This window comes from Dipodomys spectabilis, unplaced genomic scaffold (assembly GCF_019054845.1).
Source record: "Dipodomys spectabilis isolate Male_0828 unplaced genomic scaffold, ASM1905484v1 ptg000051l, whole genome shotgun sequence".
NCBI classification, from domain to species: Eukaryota; Metazoa; Chordata; class Mammalia; order Rodentia; family Heteromyidae; genus Dipodomys; species Dipodomys spectabilis.
This window is the reverse complement of record NW_024870728.1, coordinates 16,236,874-16,264,512: the sequence shown is the minus strand read 5'-3', so window position 1 is coordinate 16,264,512 and position 27,639 is coordinate 16,236,874. Positions and strand designations below refer to the sequence as shown.

The 27,639-nt window shown below is 38.1% G+C and overlaps 1 protein-coding gene across 2 annotated transcripts in view; it reads left to right on the top strand.

Annotated features, from left to right (window-relative positions):
* The window catches only part of Spag16 (sperm associated antigen 16), a 775,603-nt gene that overhangs the window by 320,798 nt on the left and 427,166 nt on the right, over positions 1-27,639 (top strand). For both annotated transcript variants that reach the window (XM_042679127.1, XM_042679126.1), the window contains one exon: positions 14,026-14,169. In XM_042679127.1, coding sequence (XP_042535061.1) covers positions 14,026-14,169 — 144 coding nt within the window. The remainder of the gene's footprint in view (positions 1-14,025; positions 14,170-27,639) is intronic.

Below are 27,639 nucleotides of genomic sequence, written 5' to 3'. Positions count from 1 at the left end.
TCCCCCATGGTATAATCCCTGTTGTCACTGTATTTGATTCCGATGCCCTGCATCTTATATATATATATTTTTTTCTAATTTGGGGAGGGGAAAGGAAATAACAAAATGCTGAAATAAGGCTATAGGATGACCCATTGTAATGAGATATACAAGACACTATGTTGAAAACCAACTTTACAACTTTGGGGCGGGGGGAGGGAGAAGTTAGGAAGGTGGGTAGGAAAGGGATGATAGGGAAAAAAACAAAGGAGAGGATAATAATGCTCGGTAACAAATGCACTCATTACCTTGCTCATGTAACTGTAACCCCTCTGTACAGTATCTTTACAATAAAAATATATAATAAAATATAAAGGGGACTTGGTAACTTTGAGCAAGCTCCATCTTGCAAACGGTGAATGCTGCAGTAAAGAAAGTGAATTATTTATACAAGCAGGGTTTATTAAGCTGTGTTTGAAAACATTGGGAATGGAACCTAGCTCTTATTTCTTTCTGAGTTCTGTGTAGAAAATAAATCATGTAATTAAATAGCTTTGAGTCACTCCTCTTCTGACTGCAAAGCTGAACTGAGTGAAAACAGAAGCTCCAGGGCTTATCTGGGATTGTAGTAGGTTGCCACACGAAAGCTGTCTCTGTCTCCATTTCTTCCCTGGAGTGGGTAGATGGAATCGAGCACTGTGGCAATAGACACTTCTTATTTATACTTCTTTCATATGAGATAGAAGAAGAAAGATGGCAGTAGCCTTTAAGATGCAGATAAATACCTAGGTATATAAGCCAGACAAAGCAAGCATGCGGCACAGAATATCAGGGCCCATTTCAATACTGTTCCTTTCTCTGCTTCATTTGCCATTGTTTAAATGCATTAAATGCTCTCAGTCTTAGACTTGGGCCCCATGTCTCATGCTCATCAGTGCTCACATTGGCCTGTTGACACCTGTTTTCTGTTCTGCTCCATAAGCTGCACTTTCTGTTGTTTTCAGCCTTTCCTGCTATCTACCTGGTTGCTGCACTCAACTTCAACTTATCTCTGTGCAGATATTTCTTGTTTGTTTGTGTGTGCTTGTGTATATGAAAAGGGTCTTAAATGTAGCCTATGCTGGCCTTGGATTCACATTTCTTCTTACCTTATCCTTCTCAAAGCCAGAATTACAGATATGAACCCACATACCTGACTGTGTATATATTATTGTTGTTTTAAACAGCTTTGCTGAGGTATTTTTACAATCTCAGTTCTTATTCCTATTTGCCTCACCCATCCTATTTTCTCTCTCTTTCCCTGGAAACTTTATAAGCATTGAGTCCATGAAGTTTTTGAATGTACCCAACCCCCCACTATGAATTGCACACACTGAGTACCCAGCTTGGAGCTTAGACCCTCCTGCTGGTGCCCACCAACCCTTGAGGCTGTGGTATATATAAGTCTCAAGGTGGGATAGAAACTTCCTCCAGGTCTCAGCACATTTCTACTCTAGAAGTTGAGACCAAAACTTATCATTAAAACTTGTTACTTTCAGGCTGGGAAGGTGGCTCAGTGGTGGAGTGCTTGCCTTGCATGCATGAGGCCCTGGGTTCAATTCCTCAGCACCACATAAGCAAAAAGAAAAAAGCTCGAAGTGGTGCTGTGGCTCAAGTGGTAGAGCGCTAGCTTTGAGCTGAAGAGCTGAGGGACAGCGCCCAGGCCCAGAGTTCAAGCTTCCATGACCACAAAAATAAATAAATAAGGTGCTGTAATTAATCAAGCTACTTCAATAATAAATAATACTTCAACCACAAATAATTAAGTTTTGCTATAGCTTATTTATAAAGTAGATACTCAAACTGTTGTCAATATTTAACCTTCTTGTGATCGTCACACTGGCTTGGTGGAAGTATCTGATAAACTGCACTAAATTTCAGATAACTATCTAGTGCTATAAGTAAATTCAAATCAATTCCACTTCTTAGTTTGTAAGCCTTTCTATTCCTCCTGGATGACATGAAGCTTATTTTTTTTAATTTATTTTTATTTTTATTTATGTCCATCATGGGGCCTGAACTCTGAGCCTGGGCACTGTCCCTCAGCTCTTCAGCTCAAGGCTAGTGGTCTACCACTTGAGTCACAGCACCACTTTTGACTTTTCCTGCTTGTGTGGTGCTGAGGAATCAAACCCATGACCTCATGCATGCAAGGCAAGCACTCTACCATTGAGCCACCTTCCCAGCCCAAAGCCTATATTTCTAAATATCCCCGTAGATAAAAGATTTGTCATCATAGAACTCTCACTATGAGGAAAGTTGACTTTAGCTTAAAAAAATCAATTCTGTGTCACTAATACAGTAAAGGGGATGTGAAATGGAAATTTTTATATTCATAACAGCACAGAATTCTTGTAAATTGCTGAAACATGAAATAACCAAATAAACTTTATTATTGAAATGGATTTCTTAAGAATATAAATGTGTTCTATAACTTCTCAAACTTGTTAAGCCATAAAGAACTACAGCAGTTTCATAACATGAAGCACAGCGTGTATAAAACTATGCAGCATAAAATGTTCAGCTGCTATGGTGGCATGAAGATGCCAAGAGATATTTTCATAAGTCTGGAAATTGTTAACCTGATTCATTGATCTTTCCTATTCCACTTACCAAAATTATGGTGTCTGACTTCACCTGACTGAGAAGTTTATACATTTCCTTTAGTTCAATGTGTGCATTTTAATACAGTATTTTTTTGGCGTATCACAATGGTCAACAACTTATAGTGAAAGGTGTGAGAGATCTCTTCCCCCAAGTGAAGAATCACAGTCAACACTCACACAATGAAAGAAAGATTAGGAAGAATAAAATATAACAAATTTATGTGGTAGCTTCAGAAATGGAGACTCAGAAAACAAGAGGAAACTGCCATTTAATTTTGTTTTCTTTTTCTCACTACCTAGCCCAGGTTAGCCTAGAATTCATGATTCTTTACTCAAGTCTCCATTGTACTGGAACTACAGGTAGATGTCACCATGACCAATCCCAAACCGTCTATTCTAAAATTTATATTTAGTACAGAATGGACATTCGGCCTTGTAGAAACGTGAGGGGCAGAGAGGAGAAACCCAGCATGGCTGTCTCGTTCTTCCTGCATCCTCTGTGAAGCATCCTGCATCCTCCTATCTAGAATGAGCTTCTTCAAGGAAGAAGGACAGAGTTTTGTTGTTGTTGTTGTTGTTTTGTAGGCTTTATGTCTTACCCTGGCAGAGAAAATTAGTGGGGAACATGCCATATTTTGAGGTTTTATACTTAGCTCAAACCCCACCTAATCAGGTTTAACATGTCATTTTGTTTCATTCAGTTGTAAGAAGGAAGTGAAGGACCCAGGATAAATGATAATGCATTCTTCAAATGTGGTGAAGCAAAAGAGCAAGCTAACAGAAGCACCAGCCTGCAGTGTTAAGAATTAGGGAGATAATGAGGAAAAGCCTGGCTTTTGGACTTGCCAAATTGGAAGCCATTCTATATTACCCCCACAAGACAGGAATATACAATTGTGTAACAGGGTTAGGGGAAAGCCGTGCTTATAGACTTTGCTATTGGGTGTAAGTCATTGCTTAGATTCTGAGTCTACCTTTTTGTCACCACTGTGTACAAGTTAGGTAGCAATGTAGGAGGACACTTGGTGTCCTTGTCCCTGCTCCCAAATTTACTGCTATACATGTAAGAATGGAAGAATATTGAACAATAAGAAAGAGAAGGAAGAGAAGGAAAAGGAGGAAGAACAGGAGGAGGAGACCTAACTTTTATTATTCCTTAAACTATAAAAACATTCTACGTATTTAATAAGAATTAAAGTGCTATTTTTCTATATCACAGAAATATAAACTATATTCTACTTTGAATACAATTTATGTCACAATGTAAAATTTTTTCAATGCCAAGGAAATGTTAAGATTTCATTGTTTACATTTTCTTAGCTGTCTTCTAAAAATGAATGAGACTCAATATCTTATTTTGACAGATACCTACTTTTTGTGCTTTATGAGCACATTTGTCTCATGACTTCTGTTGTATTTTCCTTGGCACTTTAAGCACACCAGCAATTTAATATTCTTTGATGATGAGGAAATGGTACGCTTACTCTTCCTAAAGATAGTGGTAGAAATATGGATCTGCTAAAATGGCGTCTGTCATAACAATATGGAGCTCTCAGCTGAATAAATATACAGGTATTACCTTAGGTTGCTTAATGTATATTCCTAGATAATGTCCTTTCTTCCCCTTCCTACTCTTTCACTTAGCAGTTTTTCACACAGCACCTTTACATATCTCTCACTCACTTAGTTCTACTTTCCTTTGCTGTAAGAAAACACTTGAGGCTGGGTAATGCATAGAGAAAAGAGGTTTCATTACCTCAGCATTCTGACAATTGAGAGTGTGGTGTTGGCTACTGTTCATCTCTGACTAGGGTTTTATGTCAGATGGCATCATAGCGGTGGGAACACATGTGGACAAAATACATGGTGAGACACACATGGAGAAGATCCACATGGTAAGTCAGGAAGCCTTAGGCTCATCCTTTACAACAGCCCACTCTCAGCAAGACACAGCATGAGCCTTTCTAAGTATAGCACCCTCAACCACCTAAATTGTTCCTATCATATTCCAACACATAAAGTTCCACCCCTTTTGACATTGCTGCTACCTTCCCTCAACACAGGAACCATTACCAAACACACTCACAAGCTGGGTACTGGTGGCTCACGCCTGCAATCCTAACTACTCAAGAGACTGAGATCTGAGGATCGCAGTTCAAAGCCAGCCCAGGCAGGAAAGTGAGACTCTTATCCAGAAAACTGGAAGTGGCACTGTGGCTCAAGCTGTAGAGCACTATCCTTGAGCTGAAGAGCTCAGGGAAGCACCCAGGCCCAGAGTTCAAGCCCCACAACCGACCAAAACAAAACAACCACAAAACAAAAACAAAACAAAAAAAACACCTACAAAAACACTCATACAATATCCAACTTCAGCATCAACTGAAGTAATGAAATGGTCTTAGGACCAATCTCCGTCTTCCTTCCTCCGCCTTGAAGCAGCTCCTTCTCCTGCTCTTCTCCTCACTATGGTCATCCTTGTTTGCCTCTGCAGTCACTGTGACTTGCCTGCTTCTTCTACACACGAACTGCTCTCAGCTTTAGTACTTTGTGCAGTCACCTGTGTCTGACGTTGACTGCCCTGAGATCATACTAAACATGCTTTGTCCAGGTCATTCTGGTATTCCCTACAGTATCACAAGCGTTTCATCCCAAAGAACTTTCTCCCTCAAATCATTGTCCCATCGCTTTGCTCTATGCCTGATCCAGTGCTTTGTAAACCTCTGATGCAAATCCAGCATTAGCTGAACAATAGGTGACTCTCAGATATATTTCTCCTGGCAGGTCAGATAAAAGCCTGTGTAATATTTGGGTGTACATTGCCCTAAGGAGAGTTAGGTAAATGGTCCCTTACTATTCACCAAGCACTTTCTAATATTGATATACTTCCAGCCTACTCCGCAAGACTCCAGTGTTGGCTCTAAGTAGAGTGTGTGAACTGAAGTGAAGGGAACATTTAAAGTTCTCACTAAAGAGAAGGCAAGGGCTCTAATTAGACTTCCTGGTGACAATCTCTTTTTTTTTTATGAATATTCTTCCCTTTTGAAAAGTTTTAACCATGCAACCAATAATGAATAGTGTTTGTTGTACACCTACACACATTCCCTCCAAACTCTCCTGTGGAATACTGCCATGAAACTCACTTCACTTAGAGCAGAGATTTTGAAGTTTGTATCACATGATCTCTTATAAAGAATGTGTCCTAACATCCAAGGTGGAAAAAAAGTCCCTGTTATAACATAATATTTTATGTAACCTGCCTGGCACATATTGTTTAACAAAAACATTTTCTAGATACTTCTTTGGGACATGACTGAGTAAGACACAGGCCTAGCAGCCACCCACATTTTCCTTTTTGGAATCGCTAAGATGTTTTCATGTACTATTCTCACCCAGCTCACAAGCTGATTAACTTAAGAATGAAGTGACAAGGCCTTTGTCTTCACATCTTGTAATTATAATTAATAGTAAGTTAAAGGGAAGCTGAGGGCTTAAAGTAAAATGACTTTGTGGCACTTAGAACAGGTGCCAGGAAAATTTTAAGTGGGAGCTTATTCTTATTAATTAAAACTTTTGGAAGACATCTATGAGGGTGAAAGTCATTCTGTGGCTATAAAAGGGACATCTATTTGTGGACAGAATTTGGGGAGAGGATTCCTGCTCTCCTCATTGTCATGACCAGGGCACAGCAGAGGTCTCTGTGCTACATTACGTGAAGGGAGAAACAAGAGTGAACGTGTGCATGGTGTCCTATGTCCCTCTGTGTACATCTGAAAACTTCTAGGCAAGAAACAAGTTCAAAATTCCCTCAAGTTCCCATGTAAAGTTGTTACACATAGTGGATGCATTTTAGGCAGAGAACTTCCCATTCATAGCAAGCTGACCATATCCAGACAGTTATCCTAACCACTTCACATATGCCAACTGATCTTTTCTCACAGTCTTGTGAGTTAGTTTTACATCATCCCTTTTCAGAAATGAAAGAACTGGGGCTGAGATATAATCAGTTAATAAATAAGGCAAGAATAAGTAAGGCAAGAGCTTCCTCACATCTAGGCAGGCTAGCCGCATGGACTCTTGTGTATTTGCACAAACACGATTACCAAGTATCTGTTAGCTGTACAGCACTGCTGTAGTTCTTCAGCATGTCCCACTTTATTTGTTCTCACAAGTCTATGATATCAGTACTGTAAGTAGTCTTACATTACAGATGAAGGGCTGAGGTACAGACTGGTAAAGAAGCTTATCTAAAAACACATGGGTATTAAAGTCTGCATAGATTAAAACTCTAGCTTTACTCCAGACCCATGCTCAACACGAGCATACTCCATTTCACAGGAATGCTCTGGAAATAGGGACCAGCAATTTGTGGGCCCACAGGCCAAATCTGGCTTGCCACCTGCTTTTGCAAATAAAGTTTTACTTAAATGAAGGAAACAAAGTTTATTGAATATAAATTAATGATTTGAAGTGCAGCTGGCACTTGGTGTTTCCAGAAGCTCACATAAGAGTATAGGAAGGATGGGAATAACTTGGTTTCTCCTTCAGCATCAGCGCATCTTAAGTGCAAAGAGCAGTAGGGGCCCCTATTCTTTTTAAGATTTTGAATGTGGTGGTACCCAGCTCTGATATACTCACTGACATCCTTTAGCTCTGGTTCAATAATAATTTACACATTAACTGGCAATACTAATGTGAAAATGCTGTAAAAATATTATTAACAACACATATGCATAGAAACTATAAAAGATCCATTCAAAATAGAAGTAAAGAAAATAGTGGGTTTCAAAACTACACAATCCTACAGTCAAATTCAGTATCTAACCATTACCAAATGTGAGATTAAGTAATTTATGTCATTTCAGAACATGGAATTTTTAATATATATTTTTACTGTAAAGATACTGTACATAGGGGTTACAGTTACATGAGTAAGGTAATGAGTCCATTTCCTAGCCTGCATTATTACCCCCTTCTTTGTTTTTCCCCTACCATCTCTTTGTTGGGGGGGTCAAGTCGTGGGGCCTGAACTCTGGGCCTGGGCGCTGTCCCTCAGCTCTTCAGCTCAAGGCGAGCGCTCTACCACTTGAGCCACAGTGCCACTTCTGGCTTTTTCTTTTTACTTATGTGGTGCTGAGGAATCAAACCCAGGGCCTCAGGCATGCAAGGCAAGCACTCTACCACTGAACCACCTTCCCAGCCCTCTACCATCTCTTTCCACCCGCTTCTCAACTCTTCCCTCCCCACCTCCCGCTCTTGAAATTGTAGAGTTCATTTCCAACAACATAGTGTCTTGTACATCTCATTGTTACAATGGGTCAACCTGTATCCCTATTTAAGCATGTTGATTTTCCCCTCCCCCTCCTCAAATTAGAAAAATGGATATACAAGATGCAGGGAGGGCGCTGACATCAAATAGTGAAAACAGGGGTTATACTGGGAGGAGGAACATACCAAAGAAACAAAAATTCACATAGTACATTTTAAATACATTAAAAACAATAGCAAGAAAGAAAAAAAACACTTGTGTCCCTATATTGGGGTTCATTTCGCTTAACATAATATGGTCATATGTACGTAGCTTTTGACTTTTTATGCTTGTCCTAGACATGTACTAGTTATTGCAAATAAGGGAAATCATGGGACCTATGATTTTTTGGACCTGGATTACTTCACTTAATATAATTTTTTTCCAAGTCTTTCCATTTCCTAACAAATGGGGCAATATCAGTCTTTCTGATGGAGGCATAGAATTCATATATATATATATATATATATACCACATTTTCTTGATCCATTCATCTACTGAGGGGCATCTGGGTTGGTTCCATATCTTAGCTATGGTAAATAATGCTGCAATAAACATAGTTGTGCTGGTAGCTTTAGTATGGTCTTGTTTGTGATTATTTGGATAAATGGCACAAAGAGATTGCTGGGTCATAGGGGAGCTCTATGTGGAGTCTTTTGAGGAAACTCCATACTACTTTCCAAAGTGGTTGAACAAGTTTACACTCCCACCAACAATGCAGTAAGGTGCCCTTCTGTCCACATCCCCTCCAGCATCTGTTGTTATTAGATTTCTTGATTATAGTCATTCTAACAGGGGTAAGGTAGAATCTCAATGTTATTTTGATTTGCATTTCTTTTATGGCTAGAGAGGTTGAACATTTCTTCATGTATCTATTGGCCGTTCTTATTTCCTCTTCAGAGAAGTCTCTTTTTAAGTTTTTAGCCCACTTATTTATTGGGCAGTTGTTTTCTTTTAGGATTTGTTGTTGGAGGATTTAATTTTTTGAGTTGTGACCCTTGTCTGTTGTATGGCTAGTGAAGCTCATCTCCCAATCCATGGGCTTTCTATTGATCTTGCTAGCTATGTCCTTTGCCATGCAGAAGCTCTGCAATTTCATGCAATCCCATTTGTCCAAAATTTCTTTGATTTGTTTTGTTTCTGGGTCTCAATTAAGAAAATTTCTTCCTGTGCCAAAGAGCCCTCGAGTTTCTCCTATTCTGTCCTGTAATATTTTCAGGGTATGTGCTTTGACTCCGAGATCTTTGATCCATTTGGATTTGATTTTGGTGCAGGGTGATATATAATGACCTAGCTTTAGGGTTTTTCTATTTTTTTTAGGTCTGTGAGTTCAGTTCTGGGTCTTCAGTTCTATTCCATTGGTACTCAGGTCTGTTTTTGTGCCAATAGTAAGCTGTTTCGATTGCTATGACTTTGTAGTAGAGTTTGAAATTTGGTATTAATATTCCTCCAGCACTGTTCTTTCTGCTAAGGATCATTTTTGCTATTCGGGGTCTTTTATTGTTCCATATGAATTCTTCTATTTCTATTGAAGAATGAGATTGGAATATTGATAGGTATGGCATTGAATTTGTAGATAGCCTTGGGAAGTATTGCCAATTTTACGATGCTAATCCTCCCAATCCAGGAGCATGGGAGGTTTTTCCACTTCCTAAGTTCTGTTTTGATTTCCTTTTTCAGGTTTTTAAAGTTTTTATCATAGAGATCCTTCACTTCTTAAGTTAACTCCTAGGTTATTTATTTTTTGTAGGGCTATTACAAAAGGAGCTGCTTTCCTAATTTCAGCTGTGCTCTTCTCATTGTTGGCATACGGAAAAGCTATTGATTTTTTTTCATTGTGAAAATACCATACAGAGGTGTTACAATTATATGGGCAAGGTAAAGAGTACAGTTGTTATCAAGCATTGTTGCCTCCTCTTTTGTTTCCCCTTCCCATCCCTTCCCATCGCCCCCCCTCTCTGACCCCTCCCTTGCCTCCATGCCAAAGTTGTAATGTTCATTTTTGACATAACATCTTGTACATGTCATTGGTGCAATGGGTCCACCTGTATCCCTATTTAAACAATTTGTTTTTTTCCTTCCCCTCCATAAATTATACCAACATCAAAAACAGTGAAAATAGGGGTTAGATTTTTGAGGGTTAATTTTATACTCTGCTACTTTGCCAAAGTTTAGTATCAGCTCAAGTAATTTGGGAGTGGAGTCCATGGGGTTCTTTAAATAAACAATCATGTCATCTGCAAAGAGGGAGAGTTTTTCTCCAGCTTTCCCTATGTGGATCCCCTTTATGTTTGCATCTTTTCTTATTCCTGTAGCTAGGCATTCTAATACTAAATTAAAGAGAAGTGGAGAAAGTGGACATCCTTTTCTCATGGCTTTAGCATTTCGCCATTAAGTACAATGCTGTCTATGGGTTTGTCATACACAGCCTTTATTATATTGAGGAATGTTCCATGGATTCCTAGTTTTTCCAGAGCTTTTATCATAAAGGGTGTTGGATCTTGTCAAATGCTTTTTCTGCATCTATTGAGATAATCAAAACATGGGAAATTTTATTTCAGTCTAAAATAACAATTCTGGTAGCCCCAGGATTGATTCTTTAGTCATATGGTTGACAGCATTTCTCAGATTGCTTCTGTGTGCCAGCCCCTCATGAAGCTGCAGCATTCAACAAACAAAACAAATATAGATGCCTGCTCTCATGAGCTTTTATTTCACCTGTGAGAATCCTGTCTGTGGTAGAGGGTGTGGAGGACATTTAACAGTGAGGCCACATTAGATGATCATCCATATTGGATAATGATGTTGAAGGAAAGTGCATGACTTCAGACAACAATGCCTCATTTTGCCTTTATTACTAGTGCTGATTCTATCTGAGGGAAGACTCCTGGTCCACAGCTCTTGTCCTGCATCCTTCCTGTTGATCATGCCCCACTGTTATCTGAAATGGGACCTACAGTTTTTCATCAGGGATCTTTAGAACAATGGCACACTTGTTCAATGCCAACATTTATTCAGAACAGGTATTTATTGATTGCTATGAAACCACTAAATCCTCCCCCTCTGTAATTCAAATTATTTCTGTTCACTTAAAGACTATTTCATGGATGAACTGAAATACGATTTGAAGAATAGACTATTGGTGCCTGACAAAAATATATCCAGAATCAGCAGCAAACCGTCATTTGAGGATGAGTTTAAACGTAGCCCCCTCCTCTGTGGTTGCAGTTACCGGGGTCGACTGAGGCTCAAAAACAGAAATAATTCATAACTTTTAAATTATACACTGTTCTGAATAGTTCCGTGCTGTCCTGCCTCGGCTCCTCTCAGATGGAAATCACCCCCTCTTTTCCATATCCATTTAGCATATCCATTCTGTATATACTCCCTGCTCACGAGTCACCAAGGAGTTTTCCTATTCAGATTCATGCTCACAACCCATAGTGCTCATGTTCAAGGGTCTCTTGTTGTACTTAATAATGTCCCCAAAGGTCAGTTGTGTCAAACAGAATCTATCAGATGCTGAAGGTCTTGATTTAAACAGGAAAAATAGTGCCAGAAGCATTGCTAAACTCTAGGGTAAGAACAAATCTTGTATCCAAGAAGCTGTGAAGAAGGAAAAGAAAAATTGTTCCAGTTTTGTTGTTATACTCAAATTTTGTGACCACAAGACTCTGGGCCATACTGGTAGCTTATGTGTCTAGCAAGCATGAGGCTGAATTCAATCCCAAGCCATCCTTCCCCTAAAAATGTTAAGGCATTATGCATGCTTAAGTGCTTAGTTGAGACGGAAAAGGTAATACCTTTGTGAGTTCTTAGACCCTAAACAAACAAGTATAGTAATTGTTCTAATTAAGCACTAGTTATTTTTGGTAATCTCTTATTGAGCTTAATTTCTAAATTTAACTACCACAGATGTGTATGCATAGGAACAATATAGTAACAGTAGAGTTCAGTACTATCTGTAGTTTTATGCATCTTCTTGTGCTTTTGCACAGAAAAGGGGGGCCCTGTGTATCTCAAATATATACATGTATGAATATAAACACACATAATGTGGAATACAAGAGTCCAGAAGTTCTCAATGTGGAAGGGATGAGGAGAGTCAGAATAAAATCACTGACCCTCAGTGAGTTCGTGTTTATATATTTTTCTTACCTTCTACAAATAGATTCTCTTACAAAAATCATTTTGGAAACTTATCTTTCAAAGTTTGTAAAGACATCAATGATTTTAGTTATCTTCGCTTAAAGAGGGTAATTTATCACATAGTCAGGTGCGCGTGTGTCTGCCAGGAAAGCTGCAAGCCAACATACATCATACTCAGTAGCTTCAAGGATTTGTCCTGCCTTCTTGTGTGTATTTGAATATAGAATTCATTTCAGTCTGACATTTTTTACTTCTCATCATATTTTTCTTCTAATTAAGTTCCATAAATGTATCCTCTACCCAGCTATAATAAATTTCTTTCTTGAATTGGCCTTCTGAAAGTCACAGAGCAACATTATGATGAATTGTAAAATGAATGATTTTCCTTACACTGTGTTTTCTTTTTTAGACAGCAATATATATATATATATGTGTATATATATATATATATATATATATATATATTATAAAAGAGCTGGGCACAGGTGGCTTATGCCTATAATTCTAGCTATTCAGGAGAATGAGATCTGAGGATAGTGGTTCGAAACCAGCTCAGGCAGGAAAGCCCCTGAGATGCTTGTGTCCAATTCACTATCAAAAAAGCTGGAAGCAGAATGCTAGCCTTGAGCACAAAAGCTTAGAGACAGTGCCTAGGCCTTGAGTTCAAGCCCCAGGATTGGCACAAAAAGAAAATTGAAAAGCCAACCAGAAACATTTCTCTTGAAAGAGGGCCTTACAGTGGTTACAACATTGGGAGCTGGACTCTGACACCACCCTATTTCCAAAGCTACATGGGCCTAACCCATAAAAATTAGGTTTCACCTCATAATTTGAGGGCTTAATAGTGTTGATGGAAGAAATAGGTAATGGGGAAAATAGTTTGTTGTTACCTAAGTTTGGACCAGAGCTACACTGGGAAATTGATCTCCTAATGTTCATGTTGCGGAAGAAAATAAGAAAGTCATTCATAGAATGTGCGATTGCTATTTTTTGAAGTCATTGATTGTTTCTTTGTATTATCTATGCATGCAAATATGTTTTGAGTAGAGAGAGCCAATCTGAAATTGAACAGTTGTTGCTAATGTTTAGGACATTTTAATAGGTGCTTGACATTGGACACATTTGTCCCCATTACGTGGTAAGATACAGATGAGGCTCTATATTAAAAAGATTAAAGCACTGCCCAAGATAAAATATCAAGCATTAACCTTGTAGACTCATGCTTTTAGAATAGCTTAATTCTAATATTTAAATAGCCACAATGATTAGAGTCCAGTTCAAATAGGAGTGCTTAATGTGTTAATCATTAATTTTACATACTAACTTCTCATTTCCTTCTATGCCTTTATAGAATGGGAATTGCCTATGCATCTTGAATTCACTAATGTAATTTGTGTGCTGTGCATTGACTGGAGTTGGTTTAAGTAGTAAGTTCCCACAGAATTTGAGCTTCATGGCTTTGTGTGAATAGTGGAGCATGGAGTTAATGTTTCATTTATACTATTTATTATAGAACTCCCAAGGTGTAATTATGATTCATGATGTTCTGTTCCAGAATAATGCCTGATTTAAGACAGATAGTCATCTGAAAAGAATTCTGATTTTCTGTACTCAGCATGGCCCACGGGTCCAAATATCCTAACACGAAATATCATCAGCATAACTTTTCTTCACGAAAAGAACCAGAATTAAAACCAGCAGGAGACACGCATGAGCCCCTATAACAACTGGTTCCTTTTACAAGCAGTGAAGATGCTTCAATTGACAGATGTTGGCAAGCTTCATTGGTTTAGCTGGGAGGCAGAGCCCATGACCACTAACTTCTAGACAAGCGGGATGCACACTCTTCTGCCTTCCGGAAATGAGACCATCTTTGCCACTTTATTCATTCACAGGCTATTCATTCGTTCTTACCCCTCCATAACACACCTTTTCCTCCTCGTGCAGCATCCTCATGCACCCCTGCAAGGACATGCTCATCTCCTGCAGTGAGGATCGCCTCTGGAAGCTCGTGAACATACCCAAGGGCAACGTGCTGCTCACGGGTTCCGGCCACACGGACTGGCTTTCCGGCTGCTGCGTCCACCCCAGGTCAGTGTACACCGTCCTTCCTCCCTCCCCCGGCCCCTGGCAGCCAATTGCTTCGGGGAGTGTGCTTGCTTCCTAGAGGAGACTCTGCACACTTAGGTCATGTAATGTTTTTGTCTTACTCTGGAACTGCGTAACCCTCCATAGAACTTGGAACTGTGTAGACAAAATGTGCCTTTGACTTTCCTCACACTGACTTTAAGCTGATTGCTTTGGATATTTGATCCATGTGACATTTTGTCCCCAGGCTGAGGCCCAAAGATACTAACTTTCTCTGGACAGCATTATGAATGCTTCTTTATGCTCAGGAGCCCATGGATTTCTGCTCAGTAATGCATACCAGTGTTTACTACGTTTCTCTTCATATTGCACAGTTTCCTTTTAGAATTAAATTATCTACTTAAAAGGATCAGAAAGCAGTGATCAATTTCTTTAAAAATTCAATGACACTCAAGATCTGAATGGGAACAAAATTTTGAATACATTAAGCTCTGACATGTACGGAATTCAATAAATCTTTGCCCCCTGAAGACTGAGGACACAGAAGGAAATGTTTTGCTGAATACCAGAACCACTGCTTCTGTGCAGACAGAGTTCTGTCCATGAGTGCTTTGGATCAGCCACAACAGCTCCACGGGAGAGAAGTTTCTGTAGTTTTTCTTTAGGATTGGGCACATTTTAACCACTCTCAGATTTGTGTCCTTTCTCACTCTGTGGGGGAATCATCATTGTCGTCATCTCATAGTTCTTGATGCGGTTTCTTTATTATTCCATTTGGAAGTTTTCTTCTTAGGAGGGCTTCTTATAGATTCATCTCCATTTTTGTTTCTCTAAATATCTTCTTCTTTGATTTACCTTTGGTATGAGTGTCAATCAAACTAAATTAAAAAATATCCTGTTAAGTGAGGTAAGCCAAGCTCAGAGAGACAAACAAGTTAGATCTAAAATGCACTGGAATATGACAAATTATACAGGATTCTCGATACACACAGTGAGACAAAACGAGGATACTCTTAAGAGAGACTCATAAAGGCACAATGCCTAAGTGCCTTTTCATATTTATACAAAATAATACACATACTGAAATGAACTCCAAGAAACAAACAAAAACATTTTTATTAGCTTTTAGTTTTTGATGATTCGGCCTTCTTTGCCTTATATATGATGTATTCACTGGCTTATCTTTGGGAGGGTGGGGAAGGGGATAGAACCCGAGGGGGAAAGCGTGAAAAAGGGCAGCAGTGAGTGCACTGCACATTGATGAAAGTAAACAATGTGTGTGTGTAGACAGGAGGGAGGGACTGGGGGAGGGAGAGGGAATGGAAGACACTGTAAGGAAGGAAATGTCCTTATGACCTGACTCAGGTAATTACAATCTGTCTATATATCACCTCTATAATAATAAAGTAAACGATTTTAAAAAATATCTTTATTCATAAAATTTTAGTAATAAGACTGAACTTCAAAGAGTGCATTTCATTTTACTTATTTTTAATTTTGTTATCTTTAAGTGGTTGTACAGAATTGCCATTTAACACAGCAGTTTATGAATACAATGCATCTTGATCAATATCATCCCTTTTATCATTCTCATCCATCCTTCCCAAACTACCCCTTTCCTCACTTTTCTTTTTATAATTTTAATTGAAAAGGCGATGACCTGGGGTGACAGTTACATAGGTAAGGCAATACGTACATTTGCTTTTAATCATCGTTACCCCATTCCTCTTTATCTTCTTTTGCAAAGCATCTATTTAAATCTGTTTTCTGTATCTAATAGTGTATTTGTGTGTTTATATATATATATTATTGTAAAAATATTGTACAGAGAGATTACAGTTACATGAGTAAGGTAATGAATACATTTCCTATAGACCATTGTTACCTCCTCCTTTGTTTTGCCTCTACCATCCCTTCCCTCTATACCTCTCAAATCCTCCCTCCCCCTCCCCCCAAAGTTGTAAAGTTCGTTTTCAACATAGTGTCTTGTACATCTCATTGTTACAATGGGTCAACCTGCATCCTTATTTCAGCATTTTCCTATTTCTTTCCCTCTCCCCAAATTAAAAAAATGTATACACAAGATGCAGGGCACCAGAAACAAATACAGTGAAAACAGGGGTTATACCATGGGGGAAGAACATACAAAAGAAACAAAGAAAAATCACATGGTACATTATAAATACACTAAAACCAACAGGAAAAAAGATAAAAGCACTTTTCTTAACGTTGTAAGCTATATATATATATATATAGATATAGATATAGATATCAAATAAGTTTGTTTTAATTAGCATTAAAATACAAACTTGGAGTGTAAATTAAGCTTCCCAAACTTTATCCTCACCACTAGATATTTCAAGTTAATTTGTGAGCATGTGATACGTTACATTTCTGATAAACAGAGCTGTGCCACCCTCTCACCTCTGAGAGACATAAAGCTCATCTTGCAAGCAGAGACAACACAATTAGAAGTATAGCCTATTGCATCTGTAGCCACTGGCCATGCTAATCAGATTTTGATAATGTCTCGTTACCATGGTAGCCAGTGACTCAGAAATTTTCCTTGTTAGTGCTTGACCAGAAATGGTCTTCATAATAAATCTTCCTGTTTCCCCACTCAGTTACTGAAATTAAAATGAGGTGTGATACATCATTATTCTCTCATAATATGAAATTACATTCAATACTTTCTTGTGGCAAAATTGCTGTAAAATGCTGTTATTCTATTTGGATATTTGCAGTGCATACAATGAAAGCAAGGAGAAAAATACATTTGACCATAAGCATTATTTAAGTAAAGGGTACTGAATAATAAATGTTCTTTTATTTTTGTGGAACTAGGGAAGGAGAATAGATGACTACTCTAACCAAAACAAGCTCATTTTTATTTATGTGAGGTATAGATAAAATCAGACAATACATTCTGAGAGTTCGCTAACTCTATATCTCAAACATTTTTAATGCTTAATGTATTGAAATGAGCATTGCACACACACACACACACACACACACACACACACACACACACACACATACACATACATACATATTACATTCACAGTGGATAACATTTCTTCTATTCATCTAGAATTTAAAGTCAAACTTTAAATAACTTTGATTTAAATATGGTACTGGAACTGAACTGAATCTGTAGTTAGTGAACTCAATCAAAGCTTCTTCAGAACTCAAATATCAATTCAGGTAGAACTCTTGCACATAGAAAAGACTTAATGGAGAGGATATACTATTGTTGTTTATCTGCTGTGCTCTGCCCCTATAAAATGGTTTTATGTACATAGATATGGAGCTACTGTGATCCTCTGTTTGGACTATCCTAGACATATAATTATTACAAATGAGGGAAACTATGGAGCCTATATTTCTTTGGATCTGGCTTACTTCACTTAATATGATTTTTTTCCAAATCTTTCCATTTCATTCCGAATGCGGTAATGTCATTCTTTCTGATGGAACCATAGAATTCCATTGTGTATATATACCACATCTTCTTGATCCATTCATTTACTGATTATCGCCCCTACCTGAGTATTCCAGGAGGAGGTGTTCCTGACCATGACAGTAGCTGGATGAGAGCTATTGTATTTTCATCAATAGTGATGTAAACCACACTTTGAGGTCACTCCTATTTGACACCTTGAGTGGCCCAAATCAGTCTTTGTTGTCCTGTTTCCGTCTGATAGCAGACATCTCAAATACATAAACAATAAATAAAACAAGCATACTGACTTTAACGTCAGGCAAAAAAAGGATTGACAGGAAAAACAACTGCCATTGGAAGACATAGATAATATGGTCTCCAAGAACATAAAATACCTTATGAAAACAGGAGGATAGTCATACTAAACCATAATTAGAGTTAAAGACATTAAAGTATCTTGAGATTGTATAGTAAGTAAGATGACACTGGAAACAGAGGAATTAATAAGGTAATAAATGTATTTAATAGCACTGTAGATTGCATTCTACTCATCGTAAAACAGAGTGGATGCATGCTTGAGGTTTTTCCATTGGCTTGTACCCCAAACAGTATAAATGAATTCCTCAGAGTAAAAAATACTTAGATCATAATTTTGACCTAGATTTAATAAGAAGGCAATGTGTAGAATTTAGTAACTAAAAATGTACAGTACAGCTTGAATTATTAAAATTATGTCAATAAGTATTTGGTCAAAGAGTATCTAAATGCTATTATTACTTGGGTGGTATAACATCAGATCCACAATACTTATCCAAAAGTACTCAAAGTATTTTCAGAATAAATTCATAGCTTTGTGCCTTATCATTGAATAAGAAAAATAGCAAATTAAGAAATCATATAGTATTGAGCCATTGTGCTCCTCTGCTAAAAATATCCTAGACATTTTCTAGTCATTACAAATGAGGGAAAACATACAGCCTGTGTTTCTTTGGGTCTGGCTTACATGGTATAATACAGTTTTTTCCAAGTCTTTCCATTTCCTTATGAATGGGGCAATGCCATTCTTTGTGTGTGTGTGTGTGTGTGTGTGTGTGTGTGTGTGTGTGTGTATCACATTTTCTTGATCCATTTATTTCCTGAGGGACATTAAGGTTGATTCCATATCTTAGCTATGGTAATAATGCTGCAGTGAACATGATTGTGGTGGTAGCTTTCATGTAGCCTTGTTTGTTATCATTTGAGTAAAGGCCCAAGAGTGGGATTTCTGGGTCATAGGGGAGCTGTATGTTTAGGATATTCTTAGCAGTGGAGCACAATGGTTCAATGCCTAGGTGCATATGACCATATAAAATGATGCTTATCAAAATGAACTCCAAGAAATGGAGAAAGAGGCTTTTTAAAAATGTAATATTTGCAGTTATTTCTTTTTCTTTTCCCCCCTTTGGTTTATTCCTGTTGACACTGTTTTTTATTTTTTTTTTAATTTCTGTACCCATTGTCTTGTATATAAGTTTATCTGATTTGTGAAAGGGAAGAGGAATCACAAAACAGTAGGACAAAGGGTGAACTAATACAACACTGATGCTCACTAGACTCTTATGTTGGAAATGAACTTTACAATTTGGCGGAGGCGGGGGCAATGAGGGGAAAGTGGGAGAAAATATGGGAAGGGGTAACACTGTTCAAAAAGTGATATAACCCCTGCTTTCACTGTTTTTGATGTTGGTATAATTTGTGGAGGGGAAGGAAAAAAACAAATCGTTTAAATAGGGATATGTGGACCCATTGCAACAATGTAGCAGTCGTTGTGTTGAAAAAACGAACTTACGGGGGTGGGAAGATAGGAAGGGATAAGAAGGGGAAACAAAGGAGGAGGCAACAATGCTTGATAAGAAATGTACTCATTATCTTGCCCATGTAATTGTAACTCCTCTGTACGGTATTTTCATAATTAAAAAAAAATGTAGTCATGCCAGACGCTGGTGGCTCATACTTGTAATCTTAGCTACTCAGGAGGCTGAGATCTGAGGATCTCTGTTCAAAGCCAGCCCAGGCAGGAAAGACTGTGAGACTCCTATTTCCAATAAACTACCAGAAAACCTGAAGTGGCGTTGTAGCTCAAGTGGTAGAGTGCTCTCCTTGAGCTGAAGAGCTGAGGGACAGCACTCAGGCCCAGAGTTCAAGCCCCATGACTGACAAAAGAAAAAAAGTGTACTCATTATCTTACTTATGTAACTGTAATCCCTCTGTACATCACTTTTACAATAAAATTGTTTAAAAATAAAAGGATTCATCTATCAAAAATATAAAGAAATCATATAAAGAACAAAATTAGTGAACAAAATTAAAGCCAAAGGGTACATTAATAAAAAGAAATACATAACTTAGAATTAAAAGCTTAAGATAATTGTATATCTAGTCTATCTGTATCTCTATCTCTCTATATGTATAGAACTTCACTTTTTCTTTTTTATTTATTTTTAAAATTTTATTGTCAAGGTGATGTACAGAGGGGTTACAGTTGCATAACTAAGGTAATGAGTATATTTCTTGCAACTTATTACCTCCCTTGTTTTTCTCCTACTTTTCCTCTCCCAAATCCCAATCCAAGTTGTACAGATAATTTCCAACATATTGTGAGTATTGCCATTTCAGACTTACAAATACCATTGGTTCCCCTTTGTTCATTGTCTTGCCATTCTGTTGTTCCCCTTCCCTTCCCTAATTCAGGTAAATGTATATACAATACCCATGGTACCAACATCAAATACAGTGACAACAGGGGATAAACCATAGGGGGGAAAATACAAAAGAAACATAAAATCACATAGTACATTAAAAACAACAACAACAAAGAAAGACCTCTGTGTCCATGTCTTGGAGTTCATTTCACTTAGCATCATCTTATATGGTCATATGTACATAGCTATTACAGAAGTTTGTTTTTTCAAAGGAAAAACAATTTGAAAAGGAACTACACTGAAGTAAATAGATACTTTGGGAAAGCAGAAGAAAAAAAAGTATTGAGGAAGTTCATGGAGTTAGTATCATGTATGCTTATACATATATTTTTTTATCAAAGGTGACACATGTCTGTATATATTTTATGTATATATAGCTAAATACACACAAGTTTGATGCAGCAATGAATGGATTTTTATCAACTTCAATTGTATCAGTTTCATCATAATAAAATAGGAATCTCAGATTAAAGAAGGAAACTGGGTTCTCAAGTTCTATTTTTGCATTCTTATATCAGCGAGACTTTTCATTGCTGTGAAAACACACCTGAGCAAAGAAAGTAAATGAAGAAAGATTTACCTTGTTGGTGACTTAAGACCTGATGTTGCCTTGTGAGTCCGGAGCATTGAGGAGGCAGCCCGGGGGAGCGAGCTCAGGCCGATGCTCTTCTTCTCTCTGTGTTATTGTCTGGACCCCTATGCTGTGGGACAGTGTCTTCTAGTCAGTGAGGATCTTCTCACTGAACTAATCCTCTGTCAAAACACCCTCATGGACATACCCGGTGCTGTTTTTCTAATCTCGTAGGCAGTTCTCAATCCAATCAAGTTGATAAAATTAACATCAGAATTTCTTCATTTAGCAGTTTTATGACTGTGTTTAGACCTTTATCAAAAAATGAAAGAAATATAAAACAATAAAGAGAAGGGAAAGTGGGACAAATTTCCTAGTTACTCAGGAGGCTGAGATCAGCCAGAGCAGAAAAGTCTGTGGGACTCTTATCTCCAATATGCTACTCAGAAAAAGTCAGAAGTGGTACTGTGGATCAAGTGGTAGAGCACTAGCCTTGAGCACAAACAGGCTCAGGGACAGAACCCATGACTGTCCCCCTCCCCCCAAAAAAAGAATAAAGAGAAAGAAAAAAGATACAAGTTAGTTTGTAGGTTCATTAAATGTTCAAGGATGGGGATGTAAGAAGGATATTTTGCTCTTGATTTTAAATATAACATAAAAACATTTCAAGCCTAACAAATATAGTACCCACATGATAACTAAAGTCCTATTTCAGAATTACAAATGCCAAACTTGTCAAATAAATTTAGTTGTATATTAGAAGGAAGAATTGTCCTTGGGAACAGAATACAAAATGATCCGACTTTAAGAACATTTGATGATATGTTAATAGATTAATACTATGTTGCTTTAAGATGGTCCATAAAATACAGACTTTATGTATTTAGAGTTCATATGTTTATGATATATTTAAGCTTCTTGTGTTAAAATTGACAAGAGAAATGGCTTTTGAAACAGATGGGAAAAGTCTTCCACTTGAATGTAAAAGTTGGATGCTATTGAGTTAAATAGTGTTATTCTCTGATACTCACAGGTATGTCCTATCAGACATTAATTTTGTGCACATAGAATACAGCTTTTATATAAATCAAAGTCATTAAGACTCTTTATTATAGAAGAATCTCCAAAGGCCTTATCAATTCAAAATAATAATATTATATGTACAAATTTTCATTGCAATTACCAGTAAAGCTGATTCTGTGTAATCTAAATTTTTGAAGTTCCTGGTAGGATTTGTGTGCAAACAAATTAATGTTCAGCAATGACCCAGATAAGAACAACCTGAAGTTACCAGCAACCTACCACTAGATGGCGATGACACACTGGCAAGGCAAAGTACCTTTTGTATTTACTCGGAAGACATGAATTAGTGTTTGAAAGTGATTTATCAGTCACTGAAAGCAAAGAAAGCATGCTACAATTCAGGGAATATGAGTTGGCATTGTATTTCACTATAGAACCTGAAGCCTCTATGCTACAATTCAGGGAATGTGAGTTGGCATTGTATTTCACTATAGAACCTGAAACCTCTGATGCCGAATGGTAGGATTGTAACCACACACCAAGTTCATGTAATTATGAGGTCATACTTTAGAGCTTCTAGCAGAGTCAGAATGTTAGAATCTTAGATTAAACTTTGCTCATTTTACCGGTTTTTGAATCTGTGAGATGAAGTATTAATGTCATCTACTTTGTGGGTTGATTATGACAGCTGAACACTATATGTGAAAAACAGAAGCCCTGAGGCCTGGTACCTATATACTCACTAAATGTTGGCTGTTATTTTTGTTTGGTTCTTGATTGCATTTTGTGAACTACAAGAGATCGCTCTAAAATTGTTATGAATCAGTATCATTTCATGCAATCAACTAAGAAGAAAGAATCCATTGTGACATGTAGGCTATGCTAAGCTACATTAGAAAAGTATTATAAAACCTTGAAAGCCAAGTGGTATGATGATGCCTCAATACAGCATTAAGCTTGACAAGAATTATAAGCTGGAATAATGGACACAATTCGTGTATAAAGATGTATGTTGCCAAGTTTCTCTTAACTCTTAAAAATTTAAATGTTATTTTCACAATTGTGTCAAAGTCAACATATTATTCTTAACAAATTATATTCTCTCTCTCTCTCTCAGATGTTTTAGATTATGTTGTAGAAGGAAAAATACTTTTGTTTTAACCTAACTGACAAAATTACTTTTCAAAGTAGATTTTTTTTGAGGAATATAATGTAGGGAGATTTGACTTCCTTTATCCCCAGGCAGGCTTTTTGTTATTGTTAACTTATTCAGAGTAGCTTTGAGACATCAAGTCACAGAATTGCCAATTCATGTCCAGTTTATATTCAAAGATCAACAACGCTTATGTATGTTACCCTCCTAAAGTACTAGTTGGTCTTTACCTTTAACAGGCCACAACTCAGTAATTATAACTTCAAGTGTAAATACTATGTCCCATGTTTGGTTATTCATTTTTTCCCCTATCTGACCAGAGTGCATTATGTGAAACAGCGTGAACCTTCACCACATATGTCTATAAATAAAAGCAGTGGGATTAGCGGTTTAAACATTCTCACAGTGCTGCATTTTATCCTGAGTTCACTGCCCCAGGCAGAAATAGAGCTGACAGCATCCTGTTAAACATAACTTCTACCCTCATGAGCTGATTTATGAATTGTGAATAAGCGGATCTCTCCATAGCACTGCCTACTCTGTCTTCCTTGTACAAGCTGCCTATTCATGTATTTATGTAGTGCCTAAAACCATAATCTGAGAACTCCTTGACAAGTGTATCATTTATCTATTATTTTTTCAGAAAAGAAGCATGGTAAATCATACTATTTGGTATGAACCTAAAGCATAACAGATTGAAAATATCAGAAAGAATGAAAATATTGATAAATTATCTCCCTAATATTGTGATATCCTACTTCAAACTGAGCTGTAGAGAAACTGGAAACTCCAGTACATTTTAGCAAAGATAACTTTAACTTGTCCTTATTCATCATCATATTCTGCTTTATATTCTCAGAAGTTATATGCTAGGTTTCTGTACTTAAGATAGTTTGGCACCTTTCTGAAGAGTCTGGGCGCTGAACATAGTTGCTTGCTTCATTAAATATGTGTTGTGTGCCTAATGCTAAAAGGATTGCATGGCTAGCCTCAGAAAAGTGTTAAGAAGATAAACATTTTGCACAGTCCTACTGCTCAGGGAAAACCACATGTTCTCTGCAAAACTAACCTTGCCAGTATCCATTGTACCTTCGTACATATTTGCAAATAGTTGAGCTTCCCACTCCATCTTACTGGTCATTTGTTTCCTTTATTGCAATGTCCATATATAGAACCGCTTCCTGCTTCGTATTTGATTGGTTAATGTTGTGGAAGGGAATTCGGTTCAAAGATAGAACCTTTAGATCTGGGTCATGGAAGGGCTGGCCTCTAATGTTGATTGCCTGACAGCAGCCACCAGGGACAGAGTAGCTGCTCTGTGTCACCCATGGCCAGTGCGTCTAGCAGGGATAATGCTGGGTAATTGCACATGGCTTCCTCCTCGTAAAGACCTACGTAGCTGTCTCTTCTGGAGTTGGTAGAGGTCATATGCCAGAGTCATGGCCAGTGAAATGTGAGGGAAATGTGACACTTCGATCTGAGCAGGCTGAAGAGCATTCTCATGGTTCTCCTTTCACCACGAAGCCCAGGAGCCTAGCTTGATGCTGGCCTGATGTAGCCCATTCACCTCCGAAATCTGATATCATCAAGACAAATGAAGGCCCCTTGGCTATATGCATTCAGTCTTTGAGGTTAAATGGCTGGTCAGTTGTGACTTGTGGACAGTGGATGCTATTTTTACTTATCTTCTAAAGTCAACTTTCACATACCGCAGATAAAGAAATACATTTGGAAACACTGCCCCAAAGTCTTTCTTCCAGAAGTAATCAAATCTGCCTGAACTTTGATGTGTGTGTCTACCTAACAGGTAAGTCATTTTATTTGACCTCTGAGAGGCTCACCTGCTCTTTCAAAGCGAGTTTAAGCTTCTAGGGTTTTCATAAAAGTTGCATGGGGCACATGCACGTGGCACAGTCCTGGGTCTCATTATTGGTGTTTGCGGTCTGAACCAAGATTCTAAACTATATCTGGTTCACTTTACAAACAGTACTGTCCTCAGGATGATTGCATTTCTTCTTTTTTTTAAATAAGTTTTTTTTTTGTTTGGGTTTTTTTTTAACTGTATTTTTTTGTCTTTTCTTTTTTTGGTACTGGGGATCAAACCCAGGACGTTGCACTTGCTAGGCAAGCGCTTTGCCACTGAGCTACATCCCAGCCCTTAAATAAGTTTTTTATTGTGAAAATACTATACAGAGGGGTTACAATTACATGAACAAGGTAATGAGTACATTTCTTATCAAGCATTGTTGCCTCCTCCTTTGTTTTTCCCCTACCATCCCTTCCCTCCCACCTCCTCTACTACACTCCCCCTCCCTTCCACCCTCTCCCCCCTCACTAAATTGTAAAGTTCTTTTTTTATTGACATAGTGTCTTGTACATCTCATTGCAATGGGTCAACCTGTATCACTATTTAAACAATTAGTTTTTTTCCCTTCCCCTTCACAAATTATACCAATATCAAATACAGTGAAAACAGGGGTTATACTATGGGGGAGGGACATACAAAGCAACAAAAAAAATCACATGGTACCTTATAAATATGTTAGAAAAAATAGCAAGCAAGAAAAAACCTTCAAGCAAGAAAAAACCCTTGTGTCCTTATCTTGGGGTTCATTTTGCCCAACATCATCTTATCTGAGTTTTTCTGCTTGTCCTAGATATATACTAGCTGTTGCAACTAAGGGAAACCATGGGGCCTATGTTTCTTTTGGCCTGGCTTATTTCACTTAATATAATTTTTCCAAGTCTTTCCACATAACAAATGGGGTGATGTAAAAACCGCGGGCCAGCTGAAACATTAGGGAGAATGAGTGAACTTTTGTCTGATTAAGATGAATGTAATTGAAGATGGTAGAACAAGAGAACATATGTCTGTTACTTCTGGCAGGTTTCCTGTGACTTTACAAACATGCTTGCAAACATCACATACCTAACACATCACAGTTGCCACTCATTGTTCCTAAAGCCACTCCATCCAAAGAACTCAAATCCTCATCTTTCCTTTGACATAGAACCATAGGTACAAAATCATGTTTGCATTCTATGACAAGAGAAAACTTCAGCCAAAAACCTTAGCAATAGAGAGGAGCAGGAATGGAATGGAAGCGTGAAGATGTCCAAAAATATGTTCCTCCATAGAGGCAAAGTGGCCTTTGGAAAACCTTGTCAAAATCAGCCTTTTCACGATTGTAGAACTTCACCAATCCAAGGGGCATGAAGCAAGCCAAATGGCCAACTCTGAGTAAGAGCAGCAGGCAGTTGTTTATGGTTTCTCTTTCTAAGAAGAAAACTCTGGGCAAAGAGATTACTTGGAAACACGATTTCTGGGAATAGAGAAGACACATGTATGTGGAAGCCTCTATGCACATGCAGAAAGAGACTGAGGGAAAATGATCAGACCCAAGAGGGGCTGATCTCCCATCCACAGCAAACTTCAGGACAGGAATAAGCAGCTAGTAAAAGCTAAAGCTGTGTTGTGAATATCTAGGGCATTGTTGTTGCGGTCAGCATGCACACAGAGCCTCTCCTCAGACTGTCTAACATAATAGCTCAAACCCAGCACACACGTCTGTGACCACAGAAAGCATGGACCACAAACCTTATTGAATTATTTCAGGGATGTCACTAAGCAGAAAACAAGTGAAAGAAATGCTGTGTTTAAATGTGGTTTGTACCCACCAGTATTCATGCTGAGATTTAATTCCCCAACTGTAACCTTGTCGAAAGGTCATAAACTCTATACGAGAAGGATTGAGAGGTGGATGGCTCATCAAGGAATTAGTGATGGTTGTGAGCAGTGAGAGTCTCAGGCATGGGTTGGTTTTTGTAGAGGAAAATACCCTGTGCTCACTTAAGCAATACATGCATAGCTAAGCTATGGCTTGTATGTCACTGTGCCCTAGTATGCCTGCGAACAGCTTTAGCTATTTCCTTTCTGTATGCCCTCCATGAGATTTTTGTTCACCACTTGCTACCATCTGTTCAAAGCTCCAGGTGGACCCTGAATTCATTTCGCTTCCATGGAACTGTCACAGAATGTGGCCTCAATGTTTCCATCACATCAAGATTTGGTTTCAGTCTGCCACATTACACGGCAGGCTTTAGTTTCCACACATATGTTTTAGACACAGATTGCTACTTGATAGACTGGTACCTTGTAATATCCAGTGCCATGGTCATTCTTCCATTTGGCTTGGAAGAGCGTGGAAGATCACACAGGACACCATGGCTCCCTTGAGTCTTCACCCAACCCCAAATAACTGACTTCTTCAGCTCCAAAAGATGTATATGTAGCATATATTATTTGTGGTTTTTCATGCCTTCGTGATGTGAAGTTTATCAACCTGGTTCTACTGACGTGGATGCAAGAGGTTTTTCTTTATTTTTTCTTTATTTCTTTATTTTTTGTTGGTTGTGGGGCTTGAACTCTGGGCCTGGGTGCTGTCCCTGTGCTCTTCAGCTCAAGGCGAGCGCTCTACCACTTGAGCCACAGCGCCACTTCTGGTTTTCTGGTGGTTTACTGGAGATAAGAGTTTCACGGACT